Source organism: Mustelus asterias, chromosome 6 (assembly GCF_964213995.1).
Source record: "Mustelus asterias chromosome 6, sMusAst1.hap1.1, whole genome shotgun sequence".
NCBI lineage: Eukaryota > Metazoa > Chordata > Chondrichthyes > Carcharhiniformes > Triakidae > Mustelus > Mustelus asterias.
The window spans coordinates 111,923,494-111,940,335 of record NC_135806.1 but is presented as its reverse complement, the minus strand read 5'-3'; the positions used below and the strand labels follow the sequence as shown (position 1 = coordinate 111,940,335).

The following is a 16,842-nucleotide window of genomic DNA, read 5'->3' as shown; positions in this document are numbered from 1 at the left end:
GGCATTTATTTAGCTCAGTTTGGACCTCAAAGCAAAACGCGTTGAAACTGGGTTTCCCTATCACTGGAACTTGGTTAACCTATGCCTCACTGAAATTTCATATATTGCGAAGATACCAAAGGTATTACTGAGCTAATATTTGGATATCAAAATTAACAAAATATTACATGAGAGTCAAGGGTAACGTAGGGCCTTTAAAAACAGATGCGGACAATACTGCAAGTGAAAAGGAGGAAGTCACAGATTTGTTGAATAATTATTTTGTGCCAGACTGTGCAGTAAAGGAAAAGGATAATATCCTTATCACAAGGAAGCTAATAATGCATCAAGAGTGTAATGCACCAAATTTAGCATAGGCAACAAAATGACATTCCAAAAATATAACAGCACTAAAGACTGCCAAAGGTTTTGATTGCTTCGAACCAAGTGTTTATTTAAAAAAAGAAATAGTGAGGATATTGCAGATGGTTAAGCCATAATCTTCCAAAGCTCTCTCGATTCAGAGATATACTTAGATTTTTTTTTCTTTTGCAGAGCGTTAGTGGCTCGACAGCATTTTTACTGCCTGGCCCCAAGAGTCTTTGAGAAGGTGATGGCGATCTGCCTCCTTGAACTGCTGCAGTCCATGTGATGTTAGGTACAGCCATAGTGCTGCTAGGGAGCTAGTTCCAGAATTTTGACCCAGCAACAGTGAAGCAATGGTGATATATTTCCAAGTCAGTATGGCGAGTGGCTTGAATGGGGAACTTCCAGGTGGTGATATTCCCATGTCTCTGCTGTTCTGGATACACCACCTCGAATTAAAAGATGTACCCCCAAGATGCACCACAGGACCCCTTTGAAGTCCTAATGCAATGGCTCCGAGAATAGCCAGGGAAGTTGAACTTCTAATGGGCAATTCACCTGCTCCCCTGGCTCCTCTGAAATGGTTTCTTACTACAAATCAAATCTTCCCTGACTTCAGCAAAAAAACTTGACAAACAGGTTTTTCGCCAGCAGGGTGAGTGGGCGGAGCCTAAATTGCCCAAAAGCCAGCTGATAGCTGCAGATTACACCATTGCGCATATGTAGATTTCTGTGCTCTGAGAGTACATAAACCTGTCACTGCCTCTGCTAGTTATAGCAGACCTTCAGCTGATCAACCCCCACTGTCCCTTACTGGACTCCACAGACGATCGACACCCACCGCCCCCCCCCCCCCCCCCCCAGCCCAATTGCCAACCCCACACGTTAGGATCAATCATGGAACCCCCTCTAGCTCAGACCGATCGGCAACCATTACTGCGGAGTGACAGCATTCCCCTCTACCCCCCCAAACGATCGCTATTGCAGAGTAACAGCGGTTCCCCCTCCCCCCTCGCTACTGCACAATGGCAGCGGTTCTCCCCCACCCAATGATCACTACTGCAGAGTGACAGCTGTCCCCCCCTCCCCCCCCCCCCCCCACCGATCACAACTGCAGAGTAACAGCGGTTCACCCTCCCCTCCACCGATCGCTACTGCAGAGTGGCGGTGGCCCCCTCCCTCTCAGGCCCCTCCCCTTAGCCAGCCCCCCCCCCCCCCACATGGCACTGCCCAGTGCCTGGTGGACAGTGCCAGTGTGCCAGACTGCCCAAGGGGCATCCCCTACCCCCGACCTCCTGAGTGGGGAAGGGGGGGCACCTCAATGACCTCTACCAGTGAGGCCACTGTGTCCGATCCCTGTTGATGGGAACCATATGTGATCCTCGCCCCGCCCAACCTTCTCCAGCGAGGCCACAGAGGCAAGTGAGCCCGGGCAATTGCATCCCGGACTTACTAATTCTGTTAAAATTAGGTTTTAAATATATTTAAATATTATCAGCCTCATGCCCTTCTTGGGTGCGAGGCTGATCTCGCAGGATATCTGGTGCTAGTAAAGTCGCGAGAGGCGAGAAATCGGGCGCGAACCTGATTTCTCAGCTCTCGCAGGATCTTACTGACTTGGGTCTGTGGAATTCATTGCCACAGAGGGCTGTGGAGGCCGAGACGTTGAGCGTCTTCAAGACAGAAATTGATAAATTCTTGATTTCTCGAGGAATTAAGGGCTATGGGGAGAGAGCGGGTAAATGGAGTTGAAATCAACCATGATTGAATGGTGGAGTGGACTCGATGGGCCGAATGGCCTTACTTCCGCTCCTATGTCTTATGGTCTTATGCCCCGTGCATCGGACGGCAGGGCGAAATGGTACGATCAGCCCAGCGACTCGAGATAATGGGTATGTTTTCCAACTGGAAGTGACTCATGGCTTCCCACAAGGATCTATACTGGGACTCAACTATTCATCGTATTTATTAATCACTTAGATAAAACAACAGAGAACAACGAATCCAAGTTTGCTGACAACAACAAAATTGTTGACATATTAAGTATTGCCAACAAGAGCATAAAATTACAAAGAGACATTGATGGATTAAGTGTTGAGTAGAAAAATCTGCAGCAGATAAGATTTCAGTGCAGGTTGAGAGCATCCATTTTAGATCAAGAATGGTCTGATGAGAGTATGAATAATTGTGGTTCAGGGTGATTAATGGGACAAACTGCAAGCAGTAAGGTATGAAAAATAATCTAAAAGGCATTAACTAGCAAGAGGTTAGCCTTTAGAACTAAAGTGCCAGGGTACAAAGGCCCTGTAGTTATACAAAGTTTTGAATACGCTACATCAGTGGTTAACACTGCTGCCTCACAGCGCCAGGGACCAAGGTTCGATTCCCAGCTTGGATCAATGTCTGTGTGGAGTTTGCACATTCTCCCCATGGCTGCGTGGGCTTTCCTCCCATGGTCCAAAGATGTGCAGGTTAGGTAGATTGGCCATACTAAATTGCCCCTTAGTGTTAGGGGGACTAGGTAGGGTAAATGCACGGAGTTATGGCGATAGGGCCTGGGTGGGATTGTGGTCGGTGCAGACTCGATGGGCTGAATGGCCTCCTTCAGCTTTGTAGGATTCTATGATTCAATCTGTATACCAATAATGCCTCTACTTATTTTATTAAACGCGGACTGTACAATTGAACATGTGGGTCTTTTTATCGATTATCTAGCAATAATACAACTCGGCCATCGCCTAGTGGCACAGTTGTGCATGCACGGTAACTTAAAAGAGCGACTTGTGCTCAGCCTGTCTGGAAACCTCTGGGTTGCTGTACAACTATGCAGCTGGGAAAGAACATTACTACGTACATTCCTGGGAACTGCACCTTAGAGAATATATGGTCCTTGGAAGGAATACAGTACACATTTACCAGAAGGTTACAGGGCACCAAGGCCTAGATTATAAGAGATTAGATAAACTCGGTTTATATCCCCTGGAATACAGAAGGTTAAAGGTTGATTTGATTGAGCTCATTAGGATATTGAGAGGTATTTTAGAGAGAGAGTGAGAATGAATTCCTTTTCCCCACTTGTGGGGGAGACTACTTAAAACCAGGGCTGGGCAGTGCTTCTTTATGGAAAAGATGCGAATCTCTCCCCCAAAGAGTCGTAGACATTGGCTCAATTAATAATTTTAGATCCAAAGCCAACAGATTTTTGAGTTGACAGAGATAAGAAACAACTTAGCTATAAACTCACTGAATGGTGAAATAAGATCAAGTAGCTGAATGGTTTATTTGCTGTTCCTCTGTTCCTGTTAATTACAATCAAGTAAATTTAACCATGTTTGTTCCTGCTTCTGTTTAATTTTAATTCTTCATAAACCCGATGTACCGCTTTCAGCTCGAGATGTACAATTTGTTAGAGACAGAGAATGAGAATTTAAAATGGCATTTCATGTGTGCCTTATAGACAGACATTCTCTGTTCTAGATTACAGTTACCTATACCAGTTAATTTAATGCTTAGGTGCCACGTTTGCGGACTGAGAGAGCATGGCTAGGAGAAAAGTTTCTTGTTCCTAAATTGGCATTTGAAAAAAAGCACTGGGCATGCTTTGATTAAAAGGCATTTGGGACTCTCACTCAACCCCCTATCTGTCAGCATTTACAAAATTATCAGTTTAAGCGAAGATGTTTCCACATCTATCCTCAAGCACCAAGAAGTTGGTGTTTGCGGTCAGAAAGCTCATCATCATGTGACAATTAAGCGATTCACCCGAAACCAAATGCAATGATGGCAATATGCTCGATCAACAGGCAACCCGCTATGTGCTGTAAAACAAAACTGAGCATTTCACATTCTTTATAACAATTATTCAAATAATCAAACCAAAGCCGTATCACTGCTTGCTCAAGTGGTTTAAGCATGTATTAAAATCTTACGGCATTATTCCAAGAGCAAATTCCCCCACATCCTGCCCAGCATTCCTCCTCCCATCTACACTGCCTAAAAACAGATTGGCTAGACTGCCAGTGTCTCAGTGAGTGAAATGCCTACTACCTTTGCATGCACAATAGCTGCTGCACTTCAAAATTAATTCATTGCACACAAAGCATGGTGAGTTGATCACGACATGGGTGGCACAGTGGTTAGCATTGTTGCCTCACAGTGCCAGGGATCCGGGTTCAATTCCCGGCTTGGGTCACTGCCTGCATGGAGTCTGCACGCTCTCCCTGTGTCTTTCCATCGAGTGCTCCAGTTTCCTCCCACAGTCTGAAAGACACGTTGGTTAGGTGTATTGGCCACGCTAAATACTTCCTCAGTGTACCCGAATAGGCACCGGAGTGTGGCGACCAGGGGATTTTCACAGTAACGTCATTGCAGTGTTAGTGTAAGTCTACTTGTGACTAATAAATAAATACACAAACAAACTTTATAAAAACATACTCCACAACTGCAATTACTCTTCCATTCTTAGGGGGAAATGTAGATGCCGGCGACAAGAAAAGAAGGAATCTAGAGTGAGGACGACAAGATAGAAGACATGGTCCAAACATTACAGTTTTAGGAGAATCTTGAAAACAGGGTCTGCAGGGGAATGGTTTTGGGAAAGAATTCCAAGTGGATGGACACAGTGGGCAAAAGCTCAGCTTCCTACAGAGCTGAGGGAATGCAAAATAAGCAGTTAACAGGTGTGGAAAGTGTGAGCAGGAACCAAGAGCTGGAAATGATTCAAATAGAAGCAAGGTCATGGAAGGATCTGAAAGTGAGAATATAGATCTTAAAGCTGACTCGCTGTAATACAAGCAGTGGAATTTGGTAATAACAGGTTGTTGAATGTGGGAGCTAAGTCCAAGAGTTAATCCGGGCTACAGGGTTCTGGATTTCCTAAGATTTATGAAAGATGGTAGAGTAATAACCAGAGGTGACTCGATGTGGCAAGTAACAAACTAGAGGATTTATTCCTTTAGAAGAACTATATACAAGTGGTTTAACAAGTCTACTCCAACCGCAGCCTCTCAGCTCCTGATAGGCCCGCGCTCACGCTTCATTGATTCCAGCCTAGTCATGCGGCCCACGAAGGATTGCCCATTAAAAGGGCCACGCTATCAGTAGGCTGAGTGATGTTTCTCACTTAGACACATTTTAAAAAAATTAGAAGGCAAATACTTCAAGGCCATTTTTTTTTTCCAGAGGACTGTTAAACACAGATCCTCACAAGGCTTTCAACAGAACACCTGTACCTGTCACAACAAACATCAGCCCAAACCTAAAATAAACACTTGCATCACAAAACCAGAACAGATTGCATCAGTTGTATTACAAACAGTTGGATGTGGCAGGGATGGTGAGAAATCCTGGAGTAGTATTCTCAGGAGGGCTCCAGCAAAAGGAGCACGACAATTATTGTACCCAGATGAAAAATTGTAGAACGTCTTTAACAAACGCACAAATCAATTTTTGCAATGTTGCAAGGTTTATTTGCAGTGTACAAGATGATGAGTGATTTAGTCACATGAGCAGCCTGGGAATGGAGGGATACAAACGATAGGTATCGTTGGACCAAGGAGCGGCACAGGCTTGGAGGGCCGAAGGGCCTGTTTCCTGTGCTGTACTGTTCTTTGATCGAAAATGCTAATTTTTCACTCCGCAGACCTGGCTCCAGTTTACAGAGATTGAATCGAGCTACCCCTTAACCAAGGGTCTATGATAGTTTACATATGAGCTATCGGAACCCAATTGGGTTGGTTATCACCAGCACACAGAACAGGACTCATAGTCACATGGAGCAGACTGCAGAACAAAACTTATAGTCACATGGATGTCTTGTGTAGCAGAAATGTGCTTCAAAATAGAGCATATCGTCAGGGCAGCAGACAAGCCGTTGCGTTTTCTTTTAAACCAAAACATATAATTTTTTCATCTGACTACTATAATTGCCGAAGTTAGTACAGCAGTGAAAACCTGCCCACCCACAGTCCAGCCATAATTTCTAAACTGCAGCAAATGATCCAATCCCAGTGGGCGGTAGTTCTGAACCAAAAACTGCAAGATCTTATGCTTCAGAGATAGAATTGTGTCAGATTGAAAGAGACCACTCAGCCCATCATGCATGGATAGGCTCTTTTACAGGTTAAGTATTTATCCCATACTCTTTGAAAGTTACCATTGAATCTGCTCCACCACCCTTTAAGGCAGTCTACTCCACCATCACAAATACTTGTTGCATAAAATTATGTTCATGTCACCCCTTTAGTTCTTTTGCCAATCATCTTCAATCTGCACCCTCTTGTAACTAGTCCTTTTGTCCCTGGTTAACATTTTATCCTTATTTATGCTTATAAAATCCACTCATGTTTTTGAGCATCTCTTATCAAATCACCTCTTAACCAAGAAGAGTCCAAAGGTATGTAAATTAGCTGGATTAGCTATGGCAAACATGTTGGGTTATGAGGATGGAGGGACGGTGGTGCTGGGCCGATGTATGATGCTCTTTCAGAGAGTTGGTGCAGACTCAATTATCCAAATGGCCTCCTTTTGCACCGTAAGGATTCTATGGATTCTAAGAACAGCCAGAGTTTCTTCAGTGTCCCCATATAAGTCCTCAACCCTGGTAACATTCAGGCAAATGTCTTCCACACATTCTAAGGAATCAACATGCTTCCTACAGTGTGATAGCCAGAATTAAACATGATACTCCATCAGGATCTAACCAATTTTTTTTTGAAGATAGCTCCAACTTATGGATGATAAATTGCTGACCACATTTGCCTGCATGACAGTGACTGCACTTCAAAAATAACTCATTAAGCAATGAAGCTCGAGTCATCCCCGAGGACCTAAAGCACCATTAAGTGCAAATCCTTTGTCTGCCAATATTACTATGAAGGAGAGGATCAGATGTGTGGGCAGAAAAGATCTCACCTTATGTCTTTACCTGTGAAAATGTCTATTTCTCAACCAACAGACTTAAAGGTCACCCCCTCTGAGCACTATCGTTAGATGTTTGAATGTTTAATGATACAGAATGCACTCTGCAAATTGGCTGCCATGATTCATCCATTAGAGACTACACTTCAAATTAATTCATTGCAAGTAAAGTGCTTTGAAATGTCCTGAGGTCATGAATGATGCCATACAAATACAAGTCCTTCTTTTCCTAAAAGCAATTGGCTCTCGTATTGGAAGTAAACTCTTAAATTTTTAGGGCAGCATGGTGGTACAATGGTTAGCACTGCTGCCTCACAGCACCAGGGACCCGGGTTCAATTCCAGCCTCGGGTGGCTGTCTGTGTGGCGATTGCATGTTCTCCCAGTGTCTGCGTGGGTTTCCGCCGGGTGCTCCGGTTTCCTCCCATAGTCCAAAAGATGCACTGGTTAGGTTGATAGGCCATGCTAAATTGACTCTTAGCGTCAGGGGGATTACCAACGTAAATACGTGGGGTCACGGGGATAGGTCCTGGATGGGATTGTTGTCGGTGCAGGCTCGATTGACTCAATGGCCTCCTTCTGTACTGTAGGAATTCTATGATTCAATGAAAGAATCTTCCTTCTTCTCCCCGCCATAACTGATTATTGTAACCATCAAGAAGTCTCAATCTCACCACATCAACATCTACAGGAAATCAACATTTCATTCAGTACACTGCACAACCTGAAAATACATGTGTTGAATACAATTGAAATCAGATACAGTGCATATGCTATTGATAAATGGTGCTTTTAGCAGACATGTGCCCCTGAAGACTGTTCTGTGGAATGTGACATTGTGTGCATTGGACAAAATACCTTCAGCACAAGGGCAAGCATAAAGAGAACACAAACGTTAACATAGTAGTGTAATTCTATGCAGAAAGACAGTATGCCCAGATCATAAAATTTGATCTTACTCTTTCATGAAATGTTAGCATCACTGACAAGGCCTGCATTGACTACTCATCTCTATTTGCCCTCGAGAAGGTAATGGTGAGCCAGCTACTTGAACCACTACAGTCCATCTGCTGTAGGCATACCCGCAGTGCTGTTATGCTGAGTACCCCAGGTTAGTTTCAAGACTGAATGCCTTGGAGGACAACTTGCTGGTTGTGGCGTCTCCATATGTCTGCTGTCCTTGTTTTTCGAGGTGGTAAAAGTCATGCACTTACTTAGAAGCTGCTGTCAAAGGAGGCATGGTGAGTTGCTGTATTTCTTCTTGCATAAGGTACACATTGCTGTCACTGTGCTTTGGTGGTGAAGGGTGTGAATGCTTAAGGTGGTAGATGGGGTGCTGATTAAACATGGTGCATTGTCTTGAATGATGTTGAGTTTCAAGTGTTGCGGGAGCTGCAGCCATCCAGGCAAGTGGAGATTATTCCATCACCCTCCTGACTTGGCTCTTGCAGATGGTGGACAGGTTTTGGGGAGTCATGGGCCGAGTTACTCTCTGCAGGATTCCTCACTTCTGACCTGCTCTTGTAGCCTGGTCAATGACAAGCCCCAGATTGTTGGTAGTGGGAGATTCACCATTGAACATCATTGTAACACCATTGAATATCAATGGGAGATGGTCACCATCTGGCACTTGTGTAACATATATGTTACCAAAGTCTGAGGTCACGTATCAACTGACTCAAGAACAACTTCTTCCCTGCTGCCATCAGACTTTTGAATGGACCTACCTTGCACTAAGTTGATCGTTCTCAACGCCCTAGCTATGACTGTAACACGACATTCTGCACTCTCTCCTTTCCTTCTCTATGAACGGTATGCTTTGTCTGTATAGCATGTAAGAAACAATAATTTTCACTGTATGCTAATACATGTGACAATAATAATAAATCAAATCAAAATTAAATCACTTGCCTCATCAGCCCTAGCACAAATGTTAACCAGCTATTACTGACTGTGGACACAGACTGCTTTTAGATTTACATATTTTTCGCTACTCCTTCCCATCCACTTCAGTGCAACAGGATATATTTACTTGGGTATCAAAAGGCTATCATTTCTATGTTTAAACCATGACATTTAATGTCCATTTATACATCATTCTATAATCCTTCATAACCACCCCTCCCTCAACACACCCAATCAACTCAACAGTAGAACAGTTGGATGAGTTAAGAACAAAAAAAACCAAATAATTTCTTACTAAGCTGGTTAAATTGACGAAGCCAGCACCAGCCAACTGTTTCAAAGGTTAATCTTTGTTTTTTGTGAACATTACCCTCAAGAAGAAACTGTCTGATGCCTCAAGAAAATTGCACTTTGAACAGATTATTCATTGTACTGGAAAACAGCTCAACAAGAACATTAGTCTGCCAGCACCAGCCACCTAATACAAAGTGACACTGGACCTGAAACGACTACTGTTTTTGAGAAACATGTGCAGCAAGCCTTGTTTTCTTGTTTGCAAACACTATGTGAAGTTTACTGAAACTGATCAGATTATTTGATATTGCAAGGAAAGCTCTTTCTCCCAGAAAAAAAAAGCGTCTCCCTTCATAAAATGCAACTCCGCTCCTCAGAGAAAGAAAATAGCAAGCAACATCAAAACTTGAAGACGACAGTCTTTAACCTGTAAATCAGACACTGGAAATACAGAGTCGAGCAAGAAATTGGCAAAGAGCTTCAGGACACACAACAGTTCTACCTGATGCAAAAATAACAAAGGATTACACTTCAGAACTTGTTAAACAAATCTGAAGATGAGTTGCATTAAAACACACTTTGAATTATAATATCCTGAATGGCAGACATGCACCGCGAGTAAAAGAGATCAAGACATGGTCAATTTTGATTTCTGTCCGGAAATAATTTTCGACTATGGCACTGAAGGGTCACTCCTACGGGATGGCTGGTTGGGAAGACAAAAGGGTGGGGGGGGGACAAGGAAAAGAGAAAGAAAATTCAGTCAAGATTACCACTTCTTGTCACTACTCAATGGTCAGTCCTAAAAGGTACATTTATGTGGGCAGCTGGAAAGAACAGGATTGGGTTCTGCTGCTCAAAAAGTGTCAAAACACTCCAAAGAATGATCACTTACTGAGGCATTGAAAAAGGGTGCGAAGGCTCCTGGAGTAAGAACACATCATTATTTGGATGATGAGAGAAGCAAATTGGAGGGAATAAAAGAAGTGAATGCCTAAGTGAGATAATGGAGGGGTGCCTACACCTATTAAAAATATCACAAAGTAAGTTGCAAGCCTTCAGGAGAAGGCTAAGGCACAGTTAAAAGATTGTTATAAGCCAGTGGTTCTCAAATGTTTTTGGTTGACGGACCCCTTTTAAAACATGCAAGAGAAAAATGTTGCATGCAATGCCTGCAATATTACTATTAGGAAAGCAGGTATCAGAGAAATGGATGCTGCCACATCTTGCTGCAGACTCTGGTTTGGCAGGAGCATGGAGAAAAGAGGAGCCCAAGAAGAGCAGAATCCCAGAAAGAGCACTCGGGAGACAAGGGGAGAGCTGGAGCACTGGGTAAGCTCAGTACTTAAAGAGCTGGAGCAGAGAGAGAGCAGCAGCATGGAAAAAGCACTAAGGAAGCAAAGGGAGAACAGAAACATATGGGAGCAGAACAGAGAGAAAGTGGACATGGAGAGAGGTGCACAGAGTACTGGAGGGGTAGGGAAGAGCAGGAGCATAGTGGGGACACATCTGGCTATCACTCACTTGCCTAACTCACAGCACCCTGGGAAAACGCCCAGGTTGGTCACGTGTAAGACTAGTCCTTCATCACAGACCCCTTGGAAAGGCCCCGATTTGGGAAACAGTTATGAGCCATATCATATAAGACGTCAACCATTTAAGTTCATCAATACACTGTAATGACAAAGTATTTTGTTACCTTGAATCTTGTTTGTTCAATGTCATAGATCTTTCTGTCAGAAACCAATTTAGGAGCAAAGAACTTTGCAAGTTTGAGAAGATAGACTCCATTTCTCAGTCCTTCTTCAAGCTCGGTGGTAGGGGGCAATTCTTCATGCAGACAGGCTTCTATCCATCTAAACGAATTAAAGTTACAATTAGCTATGAAACTTGCAGGTTTAAAAAAAAAATCAAATATTTTGTTTAAGTTTCATCAATATTCATGAGAGTCCCTTGGTATAACAGACCACTCTCTCCAGACAGATGAAGCAAATTGTTTAGCATTTAAATGGGAGACCTGGGCTGTTTTTACCGCTTTGAATTTAACAATTGAATTCCAGATTCCTTTAATGGATGTATAAAAATCAGGTGTTGGTGAACATTATTTCTTGTTTGCTCATTCTCTCTAACATATCAACAATGTTGAAAGCAAAGATTTTACTGCACGTCAATGAAATGAAAAAGAACAGGTTAACCTTGAGCACTGCGTGTCTTATGGACCCTGCACATTTCTTAGCTGCTAAAAATGATTTTAAAATGTGCACGCCTTCTGCTACCTCAGCTGCAAGCTCTGAAGTTCCCTCCCGACACCATCCTAATAATTTCTTCTTTAGTTCAATTCCTATCTTTCTCTGATTACATTCCTGAGACACACAATGGGGAATTTACTTCTATTCCTACACGGAATGTGTGTCCCTAATTGCTCTCGAGGTGGTGCTGGAAAGCGATCTTCATGAAATGCTGGGGTCCATCTGATGGAAGTACATTCCACAGTGTTTTTAGAGAGAATGTTGCACATTTTTGTCTTATTCAAGGAATGGGGATATAGTTCAGGATGGCGTGCGATGTTAAGAAAGGGTTGACAGGCGGCCTACAAGTTCAGAGCAGTGTTTGTCATCATAGAAATCATAGAAGCCCTACAGTACAGAAAGAGGCCATTCGGCCCATCGAATCTGCACCGACCACAATCCCACCCAGGTCCTACCCCCACATCCCTACATATTTTACCCACTAATCCCTCTAACCTACGCATCTCAGGACACTAAGGGGCAATTTTAGCATGGCCAATCAACCTAACCCGCACATCTTTGGACTGTGGGAGGAAACCGGAGCACCCGGAGGAAACCCACGCAGACACGAGGAGAATGTGCAAACTCCGCACAGACAGTGACCCAAGCCAAGTTATGTAGAAACTGAATGAGTTAGATACTTACCAATTACACCTATATTTGTTAATTGTAGCCATGCGGCTGCATTGAATAGAACAAAACTATCAATTGCAGAAAACTGGCTGAAATCACTACAGGCTGATTGGAACCAGGCATAATCACAGTAGGACAGGAAGAAGCCTTACATAGATAAGCGAATGGAAGACAATTTGGAAATGTGCTAACCAACCAACAACCAATCATATACCTCAACTAACCAAACCGCACTAAGATGATTATTGTATATGAGCTCTCCCAAACACTGTATTCTGTATGTAAATCTCAAACTATCCCACATTCACAACGCTCAAGACAGAAAATACGCATCAATACGAAGAGACCCGGTCAACCGAGCAGGGTAATCTGTCAAAGGTCACTCCTAAGTGACCTCAAGTCATCTTCGATTGCACACCTGAGGAATAACTGCATTATTTAATTGAAAGAGTTTTGTTTAAAATTCTCAATAAAGATGTTGGTTTTAATGTGGGATTGTGTCAACCATGTCCCTTGGTCTCTGAACAAAAGTAGTAAAATCACCTACAGCAATTTAGAGGGGAACTTACAGGTGGACCCAGTCATCTATTGACTTTGCTCTTCTAGGTGATAGAGGTCATGAGCTTGGAAGCGTCTGTTGAAGGAATCTTGGCGAGCTGCTGCATTGCTCCTTATAGATGGTGCACACTGCTTATACAGTGTGCCAGTGCAGGAGAGAGTGAATGTTTGAAGTGGCAGATGGGGTGCTGATCTAGCGGGCTGCCTTTTCCTTCAAATGGTATAGAACATTGTGTTGTTAGAGCTGCACTCTTTGGGGCAAGTGCAGAGTATCCCACACACCCCTGACTTGTGCTTTGAGAGAGTTTTAACAACACAAGGTTAAAGTCCAACAGGTTTATTTGATAGCAAATGCCATTAGCTTTCGGAGCGCTGCTCCTTCGTCAGATGGAATGGATATCTGCTCATAAACAAGGCATACAGACACACAAACTCAAGTTACAGAATACTGATTAGAATGCGAATCTTTACAGCTAATCAAGTCTTAAAGATACAGACAATGTGAGTGGAGAGAGCATTAGGCACAGGTTAAAGAAATGTGGATGATCTCCAGACAGGACAGCCAGTGAGGTTCTGCAGGTCCAGGCAAGCTGTGGGGGTTACCGATAGTGTGACATGAACCCAAGATCCCGGTTGAGGCCGTCCTCATGTGTGCGGAACTTGGCTATCAGTTTCTGCTCAGCGACTCTGCGCTGTCGTGTGCCGTGAAGGCCGCCTTGGAGAATGCTTACCCGAAGATCAGAGGCCGAATGCCCGTGACCGCTAAAGTGCTCCCCCACAGGAAGAGAACAGTCTTGCCTGGTGATTGTCGAGCGGTGTTCATTCATCCGTTGTCGTAGCGTCTGCATGGTTTCCCCAATGTACCATGCCTCGGGACATCCTTTCCTGCAGCGTATCAGGTAGACAACGTTGGCCGAGTTGCAGGAGTAGGTACCGTGTACCTGGTAGATGGTGTCCTCACGTGAGATGATGGCATCCGTGTTAATGATCCGGCATGTCTTGCAGAGGTTGCTGTGGCAGGGTTGTGTGGTGTTGTGGTCACTGTTCTCCTGAATGCTGGGTAGTTTGCTGCGGACAATGGTCTGTTTGAGGTTGTGCGGTTGTTTGAAGGCAAGAAGTGGGGGTGTGGGGATGGCCTTGGCGAGATGTTCGTCTTCATCAATGACATGTTGCAGGCTCCGGAGGAGATGCCGTAGCTTCTCCGCTCCGGGGAAGTACTGGACGACGAAGGGTACTCTGTCCCCCGTGTCCCGTGTTTGTCTTCTGAGGAAGTCGGTGCAGTTTTTCGCTGTGGCGCGTTGGAACTGTCGATCGATGAGTCGAGTGCCATATCCTGTTCTTGTGAGGGCATCTTTCAGCGTCTGGAGGTGTCTGTTGTGATCCTCCGCATCCGAGCAGATCCCGTGTATACAGAGGGCTTGGCCGTAGGGGATGGCTTCTTTAACGTGTTTAAGGTGGAAACTGGAGAAGTGGAGCATCGTGAGGTTATCCGTGGGCTTGCGGTACAGTGAGGTGCTGAGGTGAACGTCCTTAATGGAGATGCGTGTCCCCAAGAATGCAACCGATTCCGGAGAGTGGTCCATGGTGAGTCTAATGGTGGGATGGAACTTGTTGATGTCATCATATAGTTGTTTCAGTGATTGTTCACCATGAGTCCAAAGGAATAAAATGTCATCAATGTCTCTAGTGTATAGCATCGGTTGAAGGTCCTGTGCGGTGAAGAAGTCTTGTTCGAATCTGTGCATGGAGATGTTGGCATATTGAGGTGCTGTTCCGTGTGTCTGGATGAAGAACTGGTTGTTGAAGGTGAAGACATTGTGGTCCAGGATGAAGCGGATGAGTTGTAAAATTGCATCTGGAAACTGGCAGTTGTCAGCGTTGAGTACTGAGGCAGTTGCAGCAATGCCATCATCGTGGGGGGATGCTGGCGTAGAGTGCCGAGACATCCATTGTGACGAGGAGTGCTTCTGATTCAACTGCTCCATTTGTGTCGAGTTTCTGTAGGAAGTCCGTAGTGTTGCAACAAAAGCTGGGGGTTCTTTGTACAATGGGTTTCAGGATGCCCTCGACATAGCCGGAGAGGTTCTCGCACAGGGCCCCATTGCCCAGTACGATGGGACGGCCAGGTGTGTTTGCCTTGTGTATCTTCGGGAGGCAGTAGAGATCTCCAACGTGGGGAGTACATGGGATGAGAGCACGGAGGGTGTTCTGAAGGTCCGGATCAAAGGTCTTAATCAGAGTGTTGAGTTGACAGGTGTGTTCTTTGGTCGGCTCTGTGGGTAACTGTCTGTAGTGTTCCTTGCTGATCATTTGTCGGTACACTTCTTTGCAGTAATCCGTTCTGCTCAGTATGACAATGGCCCCTCCTTTGTCTGCTGGTTTGATGACAATGTTGCGGTTGAGAGCGTGGATGGCGTTGCTTGGGTGATGCTCGGGGCTGTCTTGTGAGTGCGGCTGATGAATTTGGTGTTGACGCACCTCCTGATGGCTTGGGCACACATGTCAAGTCGAGGGCAGCGGCCTTCCGGAGGAGTCAACTCAGGTCAACATATAACACAGACTACGCTGAGAGACCTTGCCGTCGCACCTCTCTCACACTCAACCACCTCATACACCAGCTCTACAGCAAATGCCGCAGCCTGGAAACCAAGATAGAGTCCATATTCTCAACTTGCGCTCAGGACGCAGACCAGCTGCGAAACTCTGCCAAGCAGACAAGACAAAGGAACTACACCATCTACATGCGCACCAAGAACAGGAAACGCGAGAAACTCGGCATCACCACCAGCAGCAAGCAAGCCTCCCCTGGTACCACAGTAGAAAACAGTACCACTGCAGGGAAGTCCATTGTCAACTTGTCGGACTGTACACTTCAACCAGCTGAAATCGAAGTTCTCAGCTGAGGGCTCAATTATTGCCCCACCACCATCAGTCTCGCAGCAGACAGAGGAATTCATCAGGCGAATGAGGCTGCGGGAGTTCTTCCACAAACCCCAAGAGGCCCAACAGCGAACACAATGAGACAGCCAATGAACCGGAACAGCCGACAGAGAGATCCGCAGTGCAGCCGAAGAGGAAAGAGTCAAATTGGACTCCTCCGGTAGGCCGCTGCCCTCGACTTGACATGTATGCCCAAGCCATCAGGAGGTGCGTCAATACCAAATTCATCAGCCGCACTCACAAGACAGCCCCGAACATCACCCAAGCACAACACAATGCCATCCACGCTCTCAAGACCAAATGCAACATTGTCATCAAACCAGCAGACAAAGGAGGGGCCATCGTCATACTGAACAGAACGGATTACTGCAAAGAAGTGTACCGACAACTGAACAACGAGGAACACTACAGACAGTTACCCACAGATCCGACCAAAGAACACACCCGTCAACTCAACACTCTGATCAAGACCTTTGATCCGGACCTTCAGAACACCCTCCGTGCTCTCAACCCACGTACTCCCCGCGTTGGAGATCTCTACTGCCTCCCAAAAGGTACACAAGACAAACACACCTGGCCGTCCCATCGAACATAAGAACATAAGAAATAGGAGCAGGAGTAGGCCATCTAGCCCCTCGAGCCTGCCCCGCCATTCAATAAGATCATGGCTGATCTGAAGTGGATCAGTTCCACTTACCCGCCTGATCCCTATAACCCCTAATTCCCTTACCGATCAGGAATCCATCTATCCATGATTTAAACATATTCAACGAGGTAGCCTCCACCACTTCAGTGGGCAGAGAATTCCAGAGATTCACCACCCTCTGAGAGAAGAAGTTCCTCCTCAACTCTGTCCTAAACTGAACCCCCTTTATTTTGAGGCTGTGCCCTCTAGTTCTAGCTTCCTTTCTAAGTGGAAAGAATCTCTCCATCTCTACCCTATCCAGCCCCTTCATTATCTT

At 45.0% G+C, this 16,842-nt stretch overlaps 1 protein-coding gene across 1 annotated transcript in view; it reads right to left on the bottom strand.

Moving 5' to 3' along the window:
- iqgap2 (IQ motif containing GTPase activating protein 2) overlaps positions 1–16,842 on the bottom strand; it is a 354,173-nt gene that overhangs the window by 182,087 nt on the left and 155,244 nt on the right. The window contains exon 3 of the mRNA XM_078214942.1: positions 11,161–11,317. Within this exon, the coding sequence (XP_078071068.1) occupies positions 11,161–11,317 (157 nt within the window). The remainder of the gene's footprint in view (positions 1–11,160; positions 11,318–16,842) is intronic.